This window comes from Camelina sativa, chromosome 19 (genome assembly GCF_000633955.1).
Source record: "Camelina sativa cultivar DH55 chromosome 19, Cs, whole genome shotgun sequence".
NCBI classification, from domain to species: domain Eukaryota; kingdom Viridiplantae; phylum Streptophyta; class Magnoliopsida; order Brassicales; family Brassicaceae; genus Camelina; species Camelina sativa.
In genome coordinates, this window is record NC_025703.1 from 4,854,511 (window position 1) to 4,879,041 (window position 24,531).

At 36.6% G+C, this 24,531-nt stretch overlaps 3 protein-coding genes, 1 long non-coding RNA gene and 2 pseudogenes across 4 annotated transcripts; 2 read left to right on the forward strand and 4 right to left on the reverse strand.

Annotated features, from left to right (window-relative positions):
* LOC109130781 (uncharacterized protein At4g02000-like) lies at positions 1 to 731 on the reverse strand (the record flags this gene model as incomplete). Its single annotated transcript, XM_019240810.1, has 1 exon — positions 1 to 731. A coding segment is annotated over exon 1 (675 nt), but the record flags the coding sequence as incomplete, so codon positions are not given.
* On the reverse strand, positions 4,372 to 6,590 carry LOC109130956 (annotated as a pseudogene).
* On the reverse strand, positions 6,665 to 8,258 carry LOC104764835. The gene is made up of 3 exons (XR_763788.2): positions 8,066 to 8,258; positions 7,373 to 7,702; positions 6,665 to 7,140 (listed from the first exon to the last, which is right to left on the reverse strand). It is a non-coding gene; the product is annotated as an uncharacterized LOC104764835 (long non-coding RNA).
* LOC104764834 (dehydration-responsive element-binding protein 2B-like) lies at positions 10,576 to 13,688 on the forward strand. Its single transcript, XM_019241145.1, has 4 exons — positions 10,576 to 10,829; positions 11,322 to 13,166; positions 13,266 to 13,343; positions 13,452 to 13,688. Exon 2 carries the CDS (start codon positions 11,348 to 11,350, stop codon positions 12,092 to 12,094), a length of 747 nt encoding a protein of 248 aa, XP_019096690.1. The 5' UTR covers positions 10,576 to 10,829; positions 11,322 to 11,347; the 3' UTR covers positions 12,095 to 13,166; positions 13,266 to 13,343; positions 13,452 to 13,688.
* On the reverse strand, positions 14,443 to 15,039 carry LOC104764831 (receptor like protein 30-like). The gene has a single exon (XM_010488431.2). The coding sequence runs from the start codon at positions 15,037 to 15,039 to the stop codon at positions 14,443 to 14,445; it is 597 nt and encodes a 198-aa protein (XP_010486733.1).
* LOC104764832 lies at positions 19,404 to 24,084 on the forward strand (annotated as a pseudogene).

Here is a 24,531-nt window from a genome sequence, read left to right on the forward strand (position 1 = left end):
AGGTAGAGGTTGGAGAAAAGGACAATAGTTCCTGAGATGAGTGAACCTCAAACACCTGCTACAAAATCTTCTTAGACGTTCATACTGAAACCTGATTACTGTAGTCTCCCCAGAATCAAACCTAACTCTTCGGAAGAACCTTAGACGATCAGTTATGGCAAATCTAATTCTGATTCTGATATAAGCTACCTGAGTAGTAGTAGCATCATGAAAGTCCAATTCCACCACTTCACCAAGCGCTTCAGCTATTTGTGTTACAGTTTCTTCACAAACATAAGGAAGATGGATTCCTCTCATCTGAACCCATATATCTATTGTTGTGAGGAAATCAAAGTCAGGAAGGTCCTCCCACCTCTGAAAAGCCACAAACCAATTGTTGAATATCCATGGTTCCCTTCTTTGAACTGAAATAAGATCCACCTCAGATTGGAATAGAAACTGAACAAAAGTATCATCCATAACCCTTCCATGGACTCTTGCTGCTAATCCCCAAATTCTTGGTAGCGAAGAGATCACAGTAAAGAGGTTTTGAGCTCTCGGGTTAAGGGGTCTAGCTATCAAAATTAGCCTATTGCGAGCCACCGTAGATGCATAAGCCTCATGTGGGATAAACAATTCTGGATCTTCTCTACCCATAGCCAAATTTTGTAACTCATCCCATAATTCATCCGCCATAATTTAGAGAAACAGGAAAGCAAAAAGGAGATTGTGTTTCTCTACCCACTCAAAGTAAATATATATCGTAAGAGGTCAACGTAAAATAAGATATATGAAAAACTAATAATAAGATAAAGGAAATAGACTTTAGCATATCTTGTAAGAAAAGATATGTAAGGGAATGAAAGGATAAGACTGAGAAAGGGTTGAAAAGAGTGAAATCGTAAAAAGAGACTAGTAAGAAAAAAGTATTATAAAAACTAGAAGACAACAAAATTTTTTTTGTCACAGACGGGAAACGTTTCCAACATCTAAAGTTTCCTTATTCCTTAAACCAACTATACTTACTAGACACAAGAAAAATTTAACCTCTTCTATAGTAAAATATTATAACCCCTATCTCCCTACTAATTAACCTTTTCCTCTTCAAACAGGTTTCCTAGCCACTGTGGATGACCCTTACCAACGTAGGAATGTAACCTTAACCCAGTTATCACACTCATTGCTATTTCAGAAGCTCCTTTATTGCACTTTAAAGGTTCAATCCACATAAACCAGTTAGGTTTATCCTTGGTGAAACTTAAAAGTTCAGCAATATGACCTATTAAAGCTGGCCACTCTTTTGGTTTATTTAAAGCTTTAATAATCTCAGAGGTGGAAGCTCCAAAGGTTACATTATCTAAATGGTGCTTATTCATACTATCTAATGCCCAAGCCCAACTCCTAAGTTTAGCATCAAAAAGAGAATGTACCTGAGAGTATGATCTGCGACTATGCATTAAAACTAAGCCCCTTGAATCTCTTACCACCCAGGACGCTCCAGATAATTGTTTTTTCCTTGACCAAGCAAATCCAATATTGCACTTGAACTCTCCCCAATTCGGAGGAATCCACTTTTTTTCCTTGGAATCTTCACTATTCCTTGATTGAATATCTCTATTCTGAGCTAAACTCCATTGTTGACAATCATCATATGCTTTGTCGACAATTCTATTTGCCATCGAACCAGCTCCTTCAAACAACAGTTTATTTCTGTTTTTCCATAAAACCCAAATAATCCAAGGACTTACAGATTTTAACTGTTGAGGCATGTCTTGATTCTGAGATATCTGTATCAAATGATTCATATTTGTGTAAATAGAATCCCCAAACCCATTCACGGGAGATGGCAGAATAGAAAGTGCCCAAACTTGTCTAGCCAATGGACATTGAAACAGTATACGGTTGATTGTTTCATTTTCCTCTCCACACATAAGACAACTATCTGCAACCTGAATACCTCTTGTTCTGAGTCTATCTTCAACAGCAACTGCTCCTCTTAACACCTTCCAGAAGAAAGTTTTAATCTTTGGAGCAGTTAGTATCTTCCATATACTTGCAAAAAGAGGATTTAAGGATGGATTTTCCGCAGCTTCTCGATACAAATTTTGATGAACTTTTCTACTAATTAGATCATAACCAGACTTGACTGTATATAAACCGTTGTTTGTACCAGCCCAGCAAAAAGTGTCTTCTCTCGAGACCAAAGGTCTTCTTCTTATCAAAATCTGAATATCTTTCCAGAGAAATAAATCTCTTAGCATATTCAGATTCCAGTTCTTTGAGGAAGGATCAATAATCTGACTCACTTTCATCTCAATATCTATCAGAGCCTGTAGATTCATTGGTCTTCTATTTTGTCCATCAAAAAGCCACTTATCTATCCAAACCTTAGTTTGCTCACCATTACCAATAACCCATGTCAATCCTTCCATTAGTAAATCTCTACCATATAAGATACTTCTCCAAGCATAAGAAGGTCTAGTTCCATTGGTTGCATTAAGGATATCAGTATTCAGAAAGTACCTGCTCTTAAAAATTTTATAGAAGAGGTTGTCTTTCTCATTAAAAAGTCTCCAAGCTTGTTTGGCTAGTAAAGCTTGATTGAAACACTGAAGGTCTTTGAATCCAATTCCACCTAACACCTTAGGCATTGTTAATCTCTGCCATCCTATCTAGTGGATTTTCCTTGAGCTTTGCATATTACTCCACCTGAAATTCATCATAACACTAGTCAGATTTTTGCATAGACCTTTAGGTAATTTAAAGCAGGTCATTGCATACACTAAAAAGCCATAGCAATAGACTTTAACAAAATCTCCTTTCCCCCTTGGGATAATGTCTTTGCATACCAACCTGTCATTCTCGACTGAAGCTTTGCTTTAATAAACCCAAATAATTCTTTTTTTGATCCACTTAAGCATTCAGGTAACCCCAAATACTTCCCAGTTCCTCCTTCAGTAAGAATGCATGATCTCTTTTTAATCCAAGTCTTTGTTTCTTCTTCTACTTTTGCCCCAAAGGTTACTGCTGACTTATCCAAATTAATAACTTGACCTGAAATTTGTCCATATTTAGATAAGCACTCCATGATCTCTTCACATTCTTCTTTATTAGCCTTACACACTAGAAGAGTGTCATCAGCAAATAACAAATGATTCACTGAAACGCCAGCATTGTTAAACTCGATGCCCGAAATTTTACCCATCTTTTCAGCCTGATTGAGAATATGGATTAAAGCCTCTGTACACAGTACAAATAAGAACGGGGACAGTGGATCTCCTTGTCTGATCCCTCTTCCTGGATTAATGTGACCATAAGGCTGACCATTGATTAAAACTGAATAAGAGACAGATGATACACAAGCCATGATCCATGATATCCATTTCTGATTAAAACCAAGAGCCACCAGAATTCTTTCCAAAAAGGACCACTCTACTCTATCGTAAGCCTTTGACATATCCGTTTTAAACACCATAAACTCCTTGGATATCTTCTCATTTGTTCTCAGATTATGCACAATCTCATGGACGATAAGAATATTATCTGAGACTAACCTTTCAGATACAAAGGCCGATTGAGTCTGAGAGACTATATCCGGTAAGTGCTTTTTGAGTCTTGCGGACAAAATTTTGGATATTATCTTGTACAACACCGAACACAGGCTAATGGGTCTAATATCTGTCATCCTCTGAGGGTTTATGATCTTGGGAATGAGACACAAATGAGTATGATTCCATTCCTCTGGAAGAACTCCGGTGTGAAAGAAACCCAATACTTCCTTTATAATTTGTGACTTCACCAAAGACCAATGTTTCTGAAAGAATAATGCAGTGAACCCATCCGGACCTGGGGCCTTCTCACTATTAATTGAAAAAACTGCATTATAGATCTCCTCTTCCGTAACATCTTGAGTTAGCTCCTGATTCATGACTGATGACACTTTAACTTGAAAACCTTCCAAATAAGCACTGGTAGAACTTGGATAAGAAGAAGTAAAAAGATTCTCAAAGAATAAGGTTGCAACCTTTCCTTTTTCTCTATTTGATGTCTGTTCATTTCCATTCTCATCCAATAGAAAACTCAAGGAATTTCTCACTCTGTTGAAATTTACTACTGCATGAAAAAACCTTGTATTCTTGTCTCCTTCACACAACCATTTCTCTCGAATTTTTTTGTCTCCAATAGGCTTCCTCTTCACTGTAAGCGAATCCCAATTGTTCTTTAATAACCGCAATTCTAGGCCACCAGGGAAATTGAGCACTTTTATGATCATCTAACTCTTTTCTCAACCTCTTGATTCTATTCTGAGAATTAGTATCAGAAGTTTTTTTCCAAACACTGATAGCTCTTCTACATTCCGCAATACTAAAGATAGTAGAATGGGTACCTTTAGAGATTTCATTATTCCAAGATCTGCAAATAGCTTCAATACAAGCAGGATTATCAGCCAATCTTTTGTCAAAGCGAAACTGTCCTCTAAAAGTTTCTTGATCATTAATAAATTTTACTAGTACCGGTCTATGATCAGATCCAAAATTCTCAAGGAACCATTGATGAGAATTTGGAAACATAGAAAACCAAGAGGAATTTCCAAAACATCGATCAAGTTTACATTGAACCCATTGATCATTCCGTGTTCCTCCCCACGTATAACTATTCCCTGAGCTCCCCAATTCATGCATGTCACAGTTCTTCAACATATCTTGAAAAGACTGAAATGAAGAGATCAAACGTCTAGGGCCACCTAACTTATCCTTATTAGAAAGGATTTCATTAAAATCTCCTATCATACACCAAGCTTCTTTCCTATCAACACCAATACTACTCAATCTTTCCCACAAAAGAGGTCTGAGATTCATCACCGGATGACCATAAACACAAGACACAAACCAACTTTTATTATGTTGTGATACCTTCAAGTCTAGGAGATTTTTGTCTTCAAAAAGAATTTCAATCTCCAAATGATTTTTCCAGAAAATCGCCAAGCCACCACTTCTTCCTTCCGGTTCTACTGTATGCACATAATCATAACCAAGCCAACTAAAAATTTTTAAAACAAACTCATCTGAATTCATAGTCTCCATGAGGAATAAAATATCTGGGAAATGATCCTTTCTCATCTCCTTTAGATGTCGAATTGTCCAAGGATTCCTCAAACCTTGGCAATTCCAACTTAAGACGCCTTACTGATCCAACGGCGGTTCACAAGGAACCACCGGATTATTATCTGCCTTCATACACTTTGTATACACTTTCCTTGTTGATTGTGCTTTCCTTTTAAAGACTTTCTCAAACTGATTTTGAGAGAGTAGTTCACTAACCTTTTCCTTCATAGGTAGTTGTTTGACCTTTTTAGCTTTTCTAGAACATGAAGTTTGCATCTTCCTTTTGTTATTCTCTAGTGGAACTGTTCCCGAAGAACTAGCCTCCATACTTCCTGTACTAAAGCCGAGAAGAAGATCCAAGTCTGACAAAGCTTCTGACTCATCTTCATCAACTGATTTTAATACCACAAGGTTACTTTGATTTGAAGCACTTTTCATCGCATCGGCCATTATTTTTATATCCATAGAGTTCTCCTTCGGTTGCTCTATATCTTTCAGAGCGATCCCTTTCAATTTTTCTTGATCCTTAGAAACCAAGGAGGAATGTTCTTTTATAACTGACTGCTTGAAAGAGCATCTATTCTTCTCATGAGTTAGTCTTTGACATTGAAAGCATCTTTTCCTGATCCTTTCATAATCAAAAGAAACTAAAACAATCTCCCCTGATGGTAACTGTACTTCTTTAGAATTACGCAAAGGATTTGAGACATCTAACAACACACGCACCCTAACATAGTCTTGAACTTGAGATTTCTCCTGATCGAAGACTACTTGCAAGACTTGTCCCACACACTCCGCAATCTCTTGAATCGTGTCTTTAGTGTAGTAGTTAACTGGAATATTACGAAGACGAATCCAAGCCGGGAGTAGCATCAAATAATCATGCGGAGGTTTTTCGATCCATTTCTCCATCACTACACACCAATCATCCTGAGTCCAAACTCCTTGTTTCAAAACTCCTTCTAAATCTTCTTCAGACTTAAAGAAAAATTGAAACTTGTCTTTTCATAGAGCAATACCCCGAACCCTATCATATAGTCTCCAAATTCTTGGCATATCCAATATCCAATTAGACATCCTTTGATTCTCAGGATTCAGAAATCTACCCATAATACTACAACTATTTCTTTCGCTTGAACAGAACTTGGGTTGATTAGAAAGGACCAAAGGAGTATCATCTGTAATTGACATTTCTTGAAGAGCTTTTTCCAGATCCATCTTCAAACCGCAAAAACACCAACTTAAAGAAATCCCAGCCAGAAATTGATAACGATAAAGTCAATTCAGAAACACCAAAGACTTCACAATCTCTGCTTTTCAGAAGTAAACACTCTGTACCAAACTAGAAACACCACTAGACCAGTAACTTTAGATAAGATTTGTGATCAACGCCGACAGAAAATGGAGATATCTTCGGACGAAGGCTCTGCTCAAGAAAAGGAAAAGACTCTTTTTGAGAGAGAAGTTCTTAAGCCCAAAACTAGGGACGGCTCATGTTGTTTTGTGAGGATGCTATTTTGAGGTTTTAAAAAATTTTAAGATTATATTTTGTACTTTTTGAAAATAAGAACTTGTGAAAAAGTTATTAAAATTTTGCTCCTCCAATGGTGAAGTTCTTATTGGGGTTTTTACTTTTTAAATTTTTTGCTCCTCACAAGTCTACCATGGTCTCTCTAACCAAACTGATCACAAGAAACAATATAAAAGAGAGGTTGAGAGTTCAAATATTGTTTCGCCGCTGATCAAATTCCGACCAAGGGACAAAATTATGGAAAAAGGGACAAAATTCTCCACAGTAAACTTCTGCTTCGCCGCTTGCTGAGCAATGGTGTCGTCCTTGGGGTTCTCCTCATGACGTTACTGAAGCTGATCAAATTCCGACCAGTTTTGCAGGTAATGGCTAAAATGCTCTATGAGTGCTTCCATAGCTGCAGGCTCGCCATATGTTAAGTAAGGATCGCCTGTTCTCTCTAATCTTGCAGCAATGGTTTAAGAGATCAAGAACTGCAACCATCTCTTCTTGGTTATGGTTAGATTTGAAGTCATCTCGCAAACTCTGCAAAGTGCAAAATGATCAATATAAATTTAATCTGCGATCTTAAGTCTTAACCAACTTCGTTCAAATACATTAAATTTATCTTAAAAAGCCACTTTGGTAATATAAGTATTCCTCTTCACGATGTATCTAAAAGTGCACTAAAACACTAAAGACAGACCAATGTAAGTATACAGAGCAGTGACAGAGAGTGGGCGGATCCCAGTTTCGTTTATAGTTTTACGAAGCTTACCTTGATCATATCAAGTAAAATTTCCAGACCACCATATTCTCGAACTGCACCTGCTATTGCAAACTCAATCTCTGGATCTTGTGATTCTTCTCTATCTTCTTCCAATTCCTTGATCATAGGCTCTGTAGCTTCACCATCTAGCCCCTGCCAATATTTGTCAGAGCTTTTAGTAAAAACACGAAATAACTAGTTGGTGATCGGAGGGAAATCCTTGTTAGGAGCTGCATTTGAAGCTAAAAGTGTGGAGTTGGTCAGTGAAGTAGTAGACTGATTTGATTTCTTCCAAACCAGCTCATAAACCATCTCCAATTGCAGTTTCTCCAAATTAACCTCAACAAAAACAGAAATACATAGATTAAATTAGCAAAAACTTATCATATTCAAGAGACTACTTATTGATTGAAGCAAAAAGCAGAGATACAAATAAGAAAACCAGAACAAGCCGTAGAGCTGTATGAAGACAAGACCGATAAAAACAGACAATATATGCCTAAACTCATCTTCAATCATGGCTAATTTCATTAACACTAAGTTCAATCATGCCTATGAACACATAAATAAACTGATTTCGAAGAACCCTAATTTCCGAAATCAAAGAACCCTAATCTCTAAATCTTAACTAAACACTAATTCATACAAACAGAAATAGAAACGTACCATGACAAAGACAATTGTATAATAATAGAGACTCACCGTTTTCCATGAATCGACTCGCCGATTAGCTGCACCACAGTCGACGTTGACACTCGGCCACGGTGGAGATGATGATAAAACTTCCGATCACCTCATATAACCATCCATCTCCTCTGATTGTCGTTCTGGTCGATCTAGCCTTGCAGAGATATTATCGGGAAAGAGAGAAGGAAAAAGAAAAATGAGTCGATATAATTTTGTTTTAAGTATTAAAACAACATCGAACAAGAAGCTGACACGTATCAATAAGAGGCACTTCTTAATTTCTTATTGATCCAATTAGAACTGCCTATTATTATTATCTGTGTTTTTTATTTATTTTTGGCCCAAATTAAAGATAAGAGGCATGCTAAATCCCCCCGTTGGAGAAGCTCTAAGAGGCAATTCTTACTAAAATTCACAATTTTGATTTAATTTTAAATAACTTAAACCTAAGAATTTGGGGCTAAGAGGTCCCGTTAAAGATGCTCTTNCTTACCTTGATCATATCAAGTAAAATTTCCAGACCACCATATTCTCGAACTGCACCTGCTATTGCAAACTCAATCTCTGGATCTTGTGATTCTTCTCTATCTTCTTCCAATTCCTTGATCATAGGCTCTGTAGCTTCACCATCTAGCCCCTGCCAATATTTGTCAGAGCTTTTAGTAAAAACACGAAATAACTAGTTGGTGATCGGAGGGAAATCCTTGTTAGGAGCTGCATTTGAAGCTAAAAGTGTGGAGTTGGTCAGTGAAGTAGTAGACTGATTTGATTTCTTCCAAACCAGCTCATAAACCATCTCCAATTGCAGTTTCTCCAAATTAACCTCAACAAAAACAGAAATACATAGATTAAATTAGCAAAAACTTATCATATTCAAGAGACTACTTATTGATTGAAGCAAAAAGCAGAGATACAAATAAGAAAACCAGAACAAGCCGTAGAGCTGTATGAAGACAAGACCGATAAAAACAGACAATATATGCCTAAACTCATCTTCAATCATGGCTAATTTCATTAACACTAAGTTCAATCATGCCTATGAACACATAAATAAACTGATTTCGAAGAACCCTAATTTCCGAAATCAAAGAACCCTAATCTCTAAATCTTAACTAAACACTAATTCATACAAACAGAAATAGAAACGTACCATGACAAAGACAATTGTATAATAATAGAGACTCACCGTTTTCCATGAATCGACTCGCCGATTAGCTGCACCACAGTCGACGTTGACACTCGGCCACGGTGGAGATGATGATAAAACTTCCGATCACCTCATATAACCATCCATCTCCTCTGATTGTCGTTCTGGTCGATCTAGCCTTGCAGAGATATTATCGGGAAAGAGAGAAGGAAAAAGAAAAATGAGTCGATATAATTTTGTTTTAAGTATTAAAACAACATCGAACAAGAAGCTGACACGTATCAATAAGAGGCACTTCTTAATTTCTTATTGATCCAATTAGAACTGCCTATTATTATTATCTGTGTTTTTTATTTATTTTTGGCCCAAATTAAAGATAAGAGGCATGCTAAATCCCCCCGTTGGAGAAGCTCTAAGAGGCAATTCTTACTAAAATTCACAATTTTGATTTAATTTTAAATAACTTAAACCTAAGAATTTGGGGCTAAGAGGTCCCGTTAAAGATGCTCTTTACGTTTGAATATTCAAGTTCCGCACATTCTTAATTACGTACAGTAGGGGAAACTTCAAAAATTGTTGAGATGTCAAGATTTTCCATCCCACATGGATGTATCAATTTTGTGCAAAAAAAATATATCAGAAAAGGCTAAGGCCCAATAGTATAGAGGAACAAAAATAAAATACAGGCCCATTTGACTATAAACCACCGAACTCATAAAAGTATACATATTTGGAGAAATCAAATATCCGAGATAAAGAAGAGCGAGCCCAAATAATGATAAACTATGGTTGTGAATTGTGATTACTTTGTGTATTTGGATATATAATTCAGTTTTTAATATATTGATAAAATAAGAAAAGAAATAATATTCTCAATACTTATACTTAAAAATATAAAAATATGTATTTGTATTCTTTTTTTTTTGTTAAAATTATGAATAATAGATTGTTAAATTTTATTTTTCTCAAAATATTAGATTTTGTTCAAATATAGAATATAATCTTTAAAATGAGACTTTTATCTTAATAATTAAGTTTTTATTAATTTTTAAATATAAATTACTTAAAATATTTATATTATTATTCTGTAACCTAAATTTGATTTAAATTCAACTAAAATATTGCACCTTGAGTAACCTTTTGTTATTTTCCAAACTTTTTCTTTTTTTTCAATGTATTATTAGTGAGTTAAATCTGTTTCTTTATGTGTCTGTATGCTTTTCTCAGTAGGATTCAATTGCTTACCCGTATTAAGAGCGTGTTTTTAAGTGGTGACGATTTCAACACGTGTCCTCACCTGGTTTATGATCTGATCCAGAGCTCGAGTATTAATAAGTGCCATGTCACTTCTACTCTCATTAAAATATCTAGACAAAGTTATAAATTCCACTTCGACCCTAATATTTTTTTATTTCTGGTAAAAACTTAAAATCGTCACCAAAAAAGAGAGAGAGACGCTAGAAAGAACATACAAAGAAAGCGAAGAAAGCTTCCGAAGAAGATTTGATTTTTGATCGATTTCATATTAACAACGAACAACAAAGATCATCTGCGTGAGAAAGAAGAAGAGATTTTTGTATTTCCCCATTAAAGAAGAGACTCGACTCTAAATCCTGGAGTCATTCACGATAGGTATGTTTTCTGATTAATCTTTTCTGGGTTCGTCGATTTTTTCGCCGAATTAGTATTTGGGTTTGATGATTAGGGTTTTAGATGTTTTCGTGTTCACTGATTTGTGAAAAAAAAACTGAAAGTTTTCCACTTTTCTAGGTTTCGATGTTTTAAAGAAGATTGGGGATTTTTTTTTTTTCCAATTTTAGGGTATTTTTTATTTTAGAAGATTTCTTAAATTTTTGAGAGTGGCTTTTTACAATCGTTAGCTTGCTCCCGAAGATTCGGCAAAAACAAAATTGGGAAATTTCAGTTCCGATTTTTTCCTTTTCTATTAAATAAAGTAAAACTCGGTGAGCAAGTAAATACACCCTTGGTGCCCAAGTTGTTTCTGTGCCTCTCTCTATATAACTATAAATTCTCTGTTTGACTCCATAAATTTTCTGTTTTTGTGGAATTGTGAGAAAGAGACTGAGTCGAAACTTTTTTTTATTTATTTAACCTATCTTGTAGATTCTGTGATTGCGACTAAGAGGACGATGGCTATATATGATCAAACCGGAACCAGTACACAGAAGAAAAGGAAATCAAGGGCTCGAGCAGATGGTTTAACAGTAGCTGATAGGTTAAAGAAGTGGAAAGAGTACAACGAGACTGTTGAAGCTTCGATTATTATACAAGGAGAGAAACCCAGACGCAAGGTTCCTGCCAAAGGGTCTAAGAAAGGTTGTATGAAAGGTAAAGGAGGACCTGAGAATCCTCACTGTAGTTTTAGAGGTGTTAGACAAAGGATTTGGGGTAAATGGGTTGCAGAGATTCGGGAACCTAATAGAGGGAATAGGCTTTGGCTTGGTACTTTTCCTACTGCTGAAGAAGCTGCTTCCGCTTATGATGAAGCTGCTAGGGTTATGTACGGTTCGTTGGTTCGTCTTAACTTCCCGCAGTGTGTTGGGTCTGAGTTTACTAGTACGTCGAGTCAGTCTGAGGTGTGTACCTTTGAGGATAAGGCGGTTCTTTTTAGTGATATTTGTGTGAAGCAGGAAGATACAGATTGTGAAAGTAAACAATATAGTCAGATATTAGATTTTCGGGAAGAGTCTGGTGAAACCAGGATGAACAATTGTGCGGTTGGACATCAAAATATGGACACCGTGCTGAATTACGATTTGCTGAAAGAGTTTGAACAGCAGTATTGGGGCGAAGCTATGAAGGAAGAGGTGAGACCAAAGCAGGAAGAAGAGGAGAAAGCAAAGCAGGAAGAAGAAGAGATGCAGCAACGTCTATAGCTACAGCAGGAACAGCAACTGCAACTGCAACCTGATTTGCTTACTGTTGGAGATTATGGTTGGCCTTGGCCGAGTGATCAGGAGCTTTGGGATCCTAATGAGTTGTTTGATATTGATGAACTCCTTGGAGACATAAATGAAGACATGTTACCTAGTCCTGGTCAGAGCGAGGACCAAAACCACATAAATTCTGGTAGTTGTGATATGCATCCGCTTCATCTGGAGCCACACGATGGTCACGAGTTCGATGGTTTGAGTTCCCTGGATCTTTGAGAGTTCTGAGGCAATGGTCTACAAGACTACACCATAATCTTTGGATTGATCATAGCAGAAACAAGAGATAAGTATTAATGAGCTGATTTATTGGGGCAAATAGTTTGAACAGCAGTATTGGAGCAAATTTATTCAACCTTTGAACCTTGAACTTTTTTGTAAATGATGCTTGTTTGTGAACAGATAAGTGGCGTAGGAGCAACACGTGTTAATAAGTGGAGCAATCTGTTCAAATCTTCAGATGAACTTTCATCTCAAGCATGTAAAGGTGTTGAATCTAGGACATCTCCTTCTCAAGTTCCGTCTTTCCGCCAAGACAGTGGAGGTTTCAGAAATGCTTCAAAGGAAGGTGAAGATGTCAAAGTGAATCCTTATCATCACTAACAAAATTATCCATCCAACACAAAAGGGAACCTCTACTACAGCTAACAATAGAATAGGATGTAGCATTAGCAAGGAAGATCCTGCTGAGGATACATATTCAGTCATCGGTTGGGATGCAGCATCTTCCTTTCAAGTCCATCTAGATGGACTGAACAAGATTTTGGAGGACCCTAAGGATAAGGATGGTCTCCAGAGCTTTGTGGGTAACATGGGAGCAGCTTCGTCATCGATGGTGCATAATTCTTGGGAGGATGAGAAGATTTCCGGGGACTTTGAGGAAAGAAGCATAGCTAAATCTCCTTGTGGATCCTCCTATGTTTCCGCCACTACAGGAGATGTGGTTGATGACATCGGACGTATGGATCATTTCAAGATGGAAACGGGATCCCCCACCTTCGTGGATATATTGACTGAGGTAAGTTTAGGTCATCCATTGTTCCCTGAACCATAAAAAACGAACAGTTTTGCTTATGACCGCTAATGAAACTACTATGAATATGCTTTTCTATGCTAGATATTATCGGAAGTGAAGGAGTTGAAGCATACTCAGATGAAACGAGCTGAGAGGATGATTACTTTGGAGATGGAGCTGGTAAAAATACTTCGCAAAATTCACAAATTGATACTTTTTTTTTTTGCATTTATGAACTTCAAGTACAAATTCTCTTATTTTTTTTTTGTTTTGTTTGGGTTCTTGCAGCTTGAATCAAGAAGGGAGATACTTCGGCTAAAAGGGAGCAATGGAAGTTTTTAAGCACATGCATGGTAAGCTCAAATTAAGAATAAACCCTTGGGGTTTGTAATGCTTCTCTAGCTACTTCTCGTCTTTTGAACATATGTGAAGAAGAAAAAAAGGAATATGGAAATGATTTGACTTGGTATGCTTCAGTTTCAGTATGTCTTACTGAAAAATAGGTATATGATAGTTTTTTACTCATTTCCATTGCTCTTCGACATAAAAAGGTTTGATTTTAACTATTACATGAAACTTACATAAGCTTTAAATCTTTTCAAAGCTTGTACATGTTCTTCTGGTTCACTTATTCACAAGCAAAATGCGTTAAGAAATTTATTAACTAGACACTTGAGAAAGAGATCGATCTTTGCTAGTTTTGGTGAGGCACCTGAAGTTTCCATCCTTGTTGAATAATGGAGAAGCAATGAGAGCTCTTATCAAACCATAAATGCAGATAGTATGAGCTTTCTCTCTCACGCCTCATTCTTGTTGTTTTCTTGGACACCATGAACACCAAAGGATTGTGTCCTGTAAGAAAGCAACCACATAAAACTTCCATGTGAAGTCCAAACATAGAGGGATCTTTACATTCTTAAAATTCAGTCACTGCAATAGAACTTCTGACTCTGTCTGGGTGTAGTATACGGAAATGAAAGATCAAAGAGATATTCGAAACAAAATTCGGTATCAATTACGGACATATTTTTAAAAATTTATCTACCTAATTAATTATTCTAATGTTACCTATCTCTAGTGAGTTGTGGTGCTTCTGCTGCCTTTACGATTGTTTCGGCCAAAAGGGTTCAAGAACCACTCTGGTTTGTGGGAAACCAATATGTATCCAAACGTCAAACCAGATACAATACCAGGTACGAATCCTATTGCAGCTGCTATCCAACTAATCATCTCTTCTTCCTCTGATTTCGGCGAGTAAAGTTAGGAACATTACCTCTCTCTAGTGAGTTGTGGTGCTTCTGCTGCCTTTACGATTGTTTCGGCCAAAAGGGTTCATGAACCACTCTGGTTTGTGGGAAACCAATATGTATCCAAACGTCAAACCAGATACAATACCAGTTACCAATCCTATTGCAGCTGCTATCCAACTAATCACCTCTTCTTCGTCTGATCCCGTCGTTTCATATTGTTGATGTGATGCTGGTGGTGTGTGAATATCTCTGCAAACTTTTTCAAGAGAAGAGCCAACAAGTCCCGGATTATCTCCAAAGGAAGAGCAAGGCTGCGTTTGAAACTGATTTCCCCCTGGAACTAGACCTGAAAACTGGTTATGAGAGAAGTTCATGTACGCAAGGAATGAGAGGTCCCCTAGCTCTTGTGGAATTTCTCCTGAAAGCTTGTTTTGTGAAACGTCAAAAGACTCAAGAGCTATCAAGTTCCCCATAGAGGAAGGGATGCGGCCAGTGAAAGCATTGTTGGACAAGTTAAGCTCACGAAGCTCTTTCAATAGACCGATGGACTTTGGTATCTCTCCTTCAAATTTGTTTCCAGAAAAGTCGATTGCTGTTAAGACTTTTAAGATACGTACTAGCTCCATCTCTACACCTTTATTCATCAAAACCAATGAATCATAGTAATAGCTGTCCACTTAACAAAGTACTCTGATGACAAATTTCCATCAAAGTGATTATGCGATATGTCAATGATTCGCAACTGAGGGAACGAGGCTTGATGTATTGGTCCATGGAATGCATTGGAGCGAAGGACAAGAACTTGTAGCTGTTGTAAAGAAGCCAACCATAAGGGAAACGTGTCGTTGATTCTGTTGCCTACAACGTTCAAAACTTCAAGAGTTGAGAAACCATTCAGAGATCTTGGAAGCTTTCCCACAAGTTGGTTATGACCGACATCAAGCAACCTTAGACTTTCAAATATATCCTCTGGAATACCTCCACTAAGATTATTCTGCCGAAGGTTTAGATTTGAAAGAGTACTATTGAGATTTCCCATACAACGAGGGATTGAACCGTTTAAGTTATTTTTAGATAAATCGAGAGTGCTTACAGAACGCAATGCACAAATGAAAGAAGGAATCTTGCCCGTGAAGTTGTTGTTGGAGCCAAGCAAGTGAACTATAGACGATTTCCAGACAGAGGATAATCCTTGTTTCTTCTTTGATCTTTTGAAACCGATGAAAGTGTTTGTGGAAATATTCACGAAGTGCAACTTTGGTAGAGTCCATAACCAGGTAGGAACTTGACCTTCGATTTTGTTGTTGGAGATGTCTAGAGACTCAATTCGNTCCATCTCTACACCTTTATTCATCAAAACCAATGAATCATAGTAATAGCTGTCCACTTAACAAAGTACTCTGATGACAAATTTCCATCAAAGTGATTATGCGATATGTCANTCTGGAAACTCGGTGATACCGCAGCCTGATAAGCTCAAATAATCTATCTCATCTGAAAGGGGATTTGAAACCGAGTTTGTTGTTGAAACATGGTTGCCTGAGAGATCTAATTGAGAGAGGCTTCTGGAATATGATAAGATATCATACAAGTCAATCGTAGTGGTGGTGTTCAAATAGGAAAGGAACAGAAGTTGGAGAGACTTGAGATGCGAGAAGATACTAAAGTCAACTGGGCGGCCTTGGGTGTCGAAATGAGAAAGGTCAAGATCCGAAAGGTTGACTAATTTTGAAATGGATCTCGGGATTGGCCCTTTGAAGTTGTTGTTGCCAATGACTAACCATTTTAGGTTAGACAGTGAAGATGTATTTCCAAAATCAAGAGTACCGTTGAGTTGGTTATCACGGAAATAAATTCCAGTCAAAGAAGGAATGGTGAAGAGCGAAGAAGGGATAGTTCCAGTGAAAGCATTGTCAATTGCATCAATATTTATCAAGTTTGATAGTGAAGTGATATTAGGAGGAAGCGCGCCAATGAATTGATTGTTGTAGATATCTAACTGTAACAAACATGTCAAGTTCAATAGTACATTGGGAAAATTTCCACTGAGCATATTGCTACCAACAAATAAGTAGGTCAGCTGGTTTAGATTGCCAAAAGAAGATGGAATTTCACCTAAGAGATTGTTTTTCTCAAGGTTGAGAGTGGTGAGATGAGTAAGGTTTCCAATCGAAGATGGAATTTGACCAGAGAATTGATTATTATTAAGCCATAGCTCGGTGAGTTGATGGAGGTTTCCAGTTGAAGATGGAATCTGATCACTAAACTGATTACCATTAAGGTAGAGATAGAGGAGATGAAAAAGGTTTCCAATAGAAGATGGAATCCGACCACTGAAATAATTTTCAGAAAGCCCGAGATTGATAAGATTAGAAATGTTTCCAATAGAATACGGGATTTGGCCTACACTAGTGATTCAGAAACCTTTGCTAGTTTGTGTGCTACACTAGTCCTACTAGTGATCATGATCGACACCGATATTTTCACAAATTTCTCATATTATTACATGTTTCGCAAATATATACAAATATATTATCTTTATGAGACTTTTCTTTCAATAGTATAGATTATAATTTATATTTTTCTTGTTATAAATTATGCATAACAGATTGTTATATTTTTCCCCCAAAATATTAGATTTTGTTCAAATATAGAATATAATCTTTAAAATGAGGCTTTTATCTCATTTATTAAGTTTCAATAAATTTTTAAATATATATATTTCTTAAAATATCTCTATTATTCTGTAATCTAAATTTGATTTAAATTCAGTTAAATTATTTCATCTCTTGAGTAACATCTTGTTATTTTTTCAAAATTTTGATTTTTGTCAATCTATTTATTGAATTAAAATGTTTCTTCATGTGTTTGTAACTTTGTATGCTTTGTTGTCAAACTATAAGGAGGATTTAATTGCTTTTTTTTTTTTTTTTTTTTGGTAAGAAGAGGGGAAGTTCCCCTTATTTATTAAAAATGCAAAAACAATTACAAAATAACATGTCTAAAGGTTCCAAAACAATTGTTTTGAACCACGTGTCATGAACATTTTTTTTTAAATTTAATGTTAAATTATATTAAAAAAAACGTTTTACTAAGCTGTTGATAAAACCATTTCAAACAAAATCAACCTATGAAATCATAAGTTCAAGGCTAGTAAAATCTTGCTGCAAACCAGGTTTGAATGTTTATATCCTCGCCAGTTCTAAGAGTACTTAGAGCATCATTATCGGGGCCTATTAGCCCCAATTTTTTAGGTTTTATCTATTTAAAATTAAATAAAAACTAAGAATATTGTTAAGAATTGCCTCTTAACTAAGAGGTTAAAGACACCATAAGAGACGACGACGTGTTCGAATATTGTTGGGTGTTGTTTTAACACAAAAGTTTTTTTTTTTTTTTGTTGATTATCGTTCTCTTCCACTTCTCTCTCTTTCTCGAAGTAGAGACTGCAAAATCGATCCAGGGAGAGGATGAGTCCCGATAATGTTAAATAAATATGCTTATGGTCTCGCTGGAATCGATCTACCCCTTGGTGGAACTGGTCGCCCTGATATCCCCGGATGATGTAGAGATTTCTCTCAAAAATCGATTGCAAGCACAAGAATGATTCAATTTTGGGTGACCTCTGGCGGTTCAACCCCGTTAACTCATCATCTCCACCGACGGCAGATCTCAACGTGACTCTGGTGCATGATTCTATCTCTGTAAAAGATTCCTCTCTTTCTCTGCTTTTTTATCATCTCTCTCCCTTCGTTCTTATCAGATTGCATGTTTTTTGCTTCTTCCTCCTCTGCTTACCTTAATTGATGTAGCTTTAGGATTTTAGGTTAAGTTGGGAATCCCAAAACTTGATTCATGTGATTCAGAGCTAATTGAATCATTCCATAGGTTATCTTCTGGTTAGTCTTGAATCTTACAACAAAATTGCCCTAAGTTTTAGTTCTAGTGATGATTTATAATCAAATTGGATCTAGTTTGTGTGTGCTTCTCTTTAATCGCTCTGGTGAAAGGCTTATTTTGGTTGGTTGGATTATTTTCACATTCGACATCTTCTCATTGCTTTAGTTATTATGGTCTATGATCCTTGGTCATCCTATTGTTCTTGTTCTGCTTGTTTGAAAAAATGATGGGTATTCGCAGAGACCTTGTTCAATTCATGGCGAGATGATCTTCTTAAAAAACTACAGCTCTCTAAATTAGAAAGGTATCATATCTATCTCTCTTATTAGATTGTACTGTATGTTGAATACATCTTGGATACACATCATGGCGAGATGGTCTACTATAATTTGTTTTTTCTTCTCATTCAGATCATGTGGTTGAAATATAATGATGAAGCCGCCATTTAAAACAATAACTCCATCAACTCAGGTACTCAGCTCTGTCTATATGTCTAAAATTGATTGAAGTAAGCTTGAATTTCGTGTGTATTAGTTGTGTGGACTTATAGTGAGTATAATTGTTTAACAGATGCATCTCTCGCACTTGTGTTTAAGTATTACGAATTGCTTTTTGATATCGATTAGGTAAGACTTGAGTCTTGGATTGATTGCTTTGTGTTTGGTGGTTGTGATAAATGGTTGAATATTAGTTGTGTGGACTTATTGTAAATTGCTTAGTGTGTGTATGAGTTCAATGTTTGGTTGTGTTAGATTAGGTAAATGTCTACATCATACTTATTGTGCATTACTAATAACAACACCCACCAACATGTTTTATTGTCATTGATTGCTAATAACAACACAACCCAAAACGTTTTCAAACTAAGTTAAACCTCACCTTATATAGTAAACCATTCCTCCTTAAAAGTAAACACATCTCTTTCATTCTCCTTCAAAGTAAACCATTCCTCCTTCAACAATCTTTCATTTGGCTTACTATCTCACTGATGGTATTTATCCAAAATGGGCTACTTTTATTCAATATATTAAACTCCCACAAGATCCAAAGGCATCCTTCTTTGCTACATGTCAAGAAGCTGTCCGTAAAGATGTCGATCGAGCGTGCTTTTGGAGTCTTGCAAGCTCGCTTCGCCATAGACAAAAATCTGGCTCTTGTCCATGATAAGGAAACAATTGGAAAGATTATGAGAGCGTGTATCATACTTCACAATATGATAGTAGAGGACGAACGAGATGGGTACAACCAGTTAAATCCAGCAGAATTCGAACAAGTAGAAGCAAACATAACTTCACATGTGGACTCAGATATACATTCAAATGTCAGCAATATGATGACCATGCTGAGCAAGCGGAAGGAAGTTTGTAATCAAATAAAACATCAACAATTGAAGGATGATTTGGTTGAGCATATGTGGCAAAAATTTGGCACAAATCAAAATTACAACTAAACTTTGTCCCCATTTGTGATTTCTGCTTTTATTTTTATATGTTTTTATGTTTTGCATGTTTAAAAGTTTATGAATGCAATATAAAATCTTCATAGTTTAAACATTTAAAAATTATATTTTTTTTTTTAACCTAAGAACCTCACTTTTAAGAGTTTACCATTGGAGAAATACAAATTTAATTAACAAACAAAAGTTCTTAACTTATAAAAGTGCACTTTTTATTACTAAAAAATGTAAGAACCCAAAAATCAGAACCTACCTATAAAGATGCTCTTAGCCGATTGCGGACATTTTGCCCATCTGCATGAGAAAGAAGAGTTTTTTTTTGCCCATTAAAGAAACGATTCAACTATAAATTCTGGAGTCATTCACGATAGGTATGTTTTCTGATTAATCGTTTCTGGGTTCGTCGATTTTTTCGCTGAATTAGTCTCGAAGAGGTCTCTGGGTTTGATGATTTTAGTGTTTTAGATGTTTTCATGTTCACTGATTTGTGAAAAAAAACTGAAATTTTCCACTCCTCTAGCTCTAGGTTTCGATGTTTTAATAGAAGATTGGGGATTTTTTTTTCCAATTTTAGGTTATTTTTTTTTATTTTAGAAGATTTCTTTAATTTGTGAACAGGTTTACCAGTCCCTCTCACATGGCTTATATCAAGAACATTGATCCTGGTTTGACGCTGTTCCTGTTCACGGCATCTTTGAAGCTGCTAGTGAACGAAAAGTACTTAACATTGATCCCAAAGCTTGGTCTCCAAATGGGACTGATCCAAGTCCATATCCTGCTCAGGTACTTTACTTACTACAGAACGCTTCCTTTAACTGTTTTACCCAAACGTCTTCTAAATTGAAATGTATCTCGTTCTGCAAATTTTTGTCACAGGTAAAGGTCCGAGTCCGAGTGCGGTGTGAGCCCTTGCCTGAAGAAAAGTTCAGCCCAGTAATTTCGGAGAACTACAAGGATGAAAAGATGTTTTGGTTTGAACTAGACCGAGGTCAGACAAACAAGCTGCTCTGTTTGTTTTCACCATCATCATCTGTAAGGGCAATATCGACATCCAAAGATGCTGTACCACCACTCAGAAAGCCAATTCCCGCATCTTCTCTTGCACAGATAGGTGAGGCAGGAGCAACACACGTTGATAAGTGGAGCAATCTGTTCAAACCTTCAGATGAACTTTCATCTCAAGCATGTAAAGGTGTTGAATCTTCGACATCTGCTTCTCAAGTTCCGTCTTTCCGCCAAGACAGTGGACGTTTCAGAAATGCTTCAAAGGAAGTTGAAGATGTCAACGTGAATCCTTATCATCATCAACAACATCTCCATCCAACACAAAAGGGAACCTCTACTACAGCTAACAACAATAGAATAGGATCTAGCATTAGCAAGGAAGATCCTGCTGAGGATACATGCTCAGTCATCAATTGGGATGCAGCATCTTCCTTTCAAGTCCATCTAGATGGACTGAACAAAATTTTGGAGGACCCTAAGGATAAGGATGGACTCCAGAGCTTTGTGGGTAAAATGGGAGCAGCTTCGTCATCGATGGTGCCTAATTCTTGGGAGGATGAGAAGATTTCCTGGGACTGAGGAAAGAAGTATAGCTAAATCTCCTTGTGGATGCCAATACAGGAGATGCGGTTGATGACATCGGACGTATGGATCATTTCAAGATGGAAACGGGATCCCCCACCTTCGTGGATATATTGACTGAGGTAAGTTTAGGTCATCCATTGTTCCCTGAACCATAAAAAACGAACAGTTTTGCTTATGACCGCTAATGAAACTACTATGAATATGCTTTTCTATGGTAGATATTATCGGAAGTAAAGGAGTTGAAGCATACTCAGATGAAACAAGCTGAGAGGATGATTACTTTGGAGATGGAGCTGGTAAAAATACTTTGCAAAACTCACAAATTGATACTTCTATTACACTTGCTTCAAGTACAAAATCTCTTATCTTTTGTTTGGGTTCTTGCAGCTTGAATCAAGAAGGGAGATACTTCGGCTAAAAGGGAGCAAAGGAAGTTTTTAAGCACATGCATGGTAAGCTCAAATTACGAATAAACTCTTGGAGTTTGTAATGCTTCTCTAGCTACTTTGTGTCTTTTGAACATATGTGAAGAAGAAAAAAAGGAATATGGAAATGATTTGACTCCCGAGTTTGAGAGTTACTCTAAAGGAATACTCTTTCCTCTTTTGTTCTTAATCCTTGACATATAGTATGCTTCAGATTTAGTATGGATTGCAGAAAAACCGGTAGATGGTTGGGGTTTTTTTTTTTAGCTCACTTCCATTGTTCTTGTTAAAACGTTTGATTTTAACTATCACATGAAACTTAAATAGACATTTAAACTAAAAGCTTTAAAACATTCCAAAGATCGTACATGTATGTTCTTCTGGTTCACTTATTCACAAGCAAAATGCGCTAAGAAATTTATTAACTAGACAGACACTTGAGAAAGAGAGATCTTTGCTAGGTTTGGTGAGGCACCTGAAGTTTGAATAATGGAGAAGCATTGAGAACTCTTAAACGTTTCAAACCGTAAATGCAGATAGAAATGATCTTCATTTCTCTCTCATGCCTCATTCTTGTTGTTATCATGGACACCCTGAAAGCACCAAAGGATTGTGTATTTGTGTATGAAAGATAGCAACCAGATAAAGCTTCCATGTTAAGTCCAAACATAGAGAGATCTTTACATTCTGAAAATTCAGCAGTCTAATTTTATCCACCTAATTAATTGTTCTAATGTTTGCTAAAAAAACATTCGTTATAAAGTTAGGAACATTTACCTCTCTAGTGAGTTGGAGTGCTTCTCCGTCTACGATTGTTTCGGCCGAGAGGGTTCATGAACCACTTCGGTTTGTAGGAAACCAGTATGTATCCAATCGTAAATCCAAAGGAAATACCAGGTACGAATCCTATTGAAGCTGCTATCCAACTAATCACCTCTTTGTCTTCTTCCTCTGATTCCGGCGTTTCATACTGTTGATGTGATGCTGGCGTGTGAATATCGCTGCAGTCTTCCTCAAGAGAAGAGCCAGAAAGTCCCAGGTTATCTTCAAAGGAAGAGCAAGGCTGCGTACGAAACTGATTACCTCCTGGGACTAGACCTGAAAGCTGGTTATGAGAGAAGTTCATGTATGCAAGGAACGAGAGCTCCCCTAGCTCTTGTGGAATTTCTCCTGAAAGCTTGTTTTGAGAAACGTGTTGATAACTGGAGCAATCTGTTCAAACCTTCAGAAGAACTTTCATCTCAAGCATGTAAAGGTGTTGAATCTTCGACATCTGCTTCTCAAGTTCCGTCTTTCCGCCAAGACAGTGGAGGTTTCAGAAATGCTTTAAAGGAAGTTGAAGATGTCAACGTGAATCCTTATCATCATCAACAAAATCTCCATCCAACACAAAAGGGAACCTCTACTACAGCTAACAATAGAATAGGATGTAGCATTAGCAAGGAAGATCCTGCTGAGGATACATATTCAGTCATCGGTTGGGATGCAGCATCTTCCTTTCAAGTCCATCTAGATGGACTGAACAAGATTTTGGAGGACCCTAAGGATAAGGATGGTCTCCAGAGCTTTGTGGGTAACATGGGAGCAGCTTCTTCATCGATGTTGCCTAATTCTTGGGAGGATGAGAAGATTTCCTGGGACTTTGAGGAAAGAAGTCTAGCTAAATCTCCTTGTGGTTCCTCCTATGTTTCCGCCACTACAGGAGATGCGGTTGATGACATCGGACGTATGGATCATTTCAAGATGGAAACGGGATCCCCCACCTTCGTAGATATTTTGACTGAGGTAAGTTTAGGTCATCCATTGTTCCCTGAACTATAAAAAAAAAAACAGTTTTTGCTTATGCCACACTAATGGAACTACTGTGAATATGTTTTTCTATGCTAGATATTGTCGGAAGTCAAGGAGTTGAAGCATACTCAGATGAAACAAGCTGAGAGGATGATTACTTTGGAGATGGAGCTGGTAAAAAAATACTTTGCAAAATTCACAAATTGATATTTCTATTACACTTGCTTCAAGTACAAAATCTCATCTTTTGGTTGGGTTCTTGCAGCTTGAATCAAGAAGGGAGATACTTCGGCTAAAAGGGAGCAATGGAAGTTTTTAAGCACATGCATGGTAAGCTCAAATTAAGAATAAACTCTTGGAGTTTGTAATGCTTCTCTAGCTACTTCTTGTCTTTTGAACATATGTGAAGAAGAAAAAAAGGAATATGGAAATGATTTGACTCCCGAGTTTGAAAGTTACTCTAAAGGAATACTCTTTCCTCTTTTATTGCTAATCCTTGACTTGGTATGCTTCAGTTTCAGTATGTCTTGCTGAAAAATAGGTATATGATAGTTTTTTACTCACTTCCATTGCTCTTTGACATAAAATGGTTTGATTTTATCTATTACATGAAACTTACATTGACATTAAACTAAAAGCTTTGAATCATTCCAAAGCTTGTACATGTTCTTCTGGTTCACTTATTCACAAGCAAATTGCGTTAAAAAATTTATTAACTAGACACTTGAGAAAGAGAGATCTTAGCTAGTTTTGGTGAGGGCATCATTAAAGGGGGAACTATTTTTTGTGTTCTTAGATTAAATATATAGTGAAAATAATGCTAGATCAGTTGTTAAGATCATAGGTAAAAAAAATGGAAGAACTAATTATGGTGTTCTTAGAATAAAGATATAATGAAATAATATTCAGAAATATTTTACAAATTATAAAAACTTATAAAATAACATTTAAATTGC

Excerpts from the sequence above, each read along its gene's own strand:
- LOC104764834 (XM_019241145.1), top strand. The coding sequence starts at position 11,348 with ATGGCTATATATGATCAAACCGGAACCAGTACACAGAAGAAAAGGAAA.
- LOC104764831 (XM_010488431.2), bottom strand. The coding sequence starts at position 15,039 with ATGGAGCTAGTACGTATCTTAAAAGTCTTAACAGCAATCGACTTTTCT.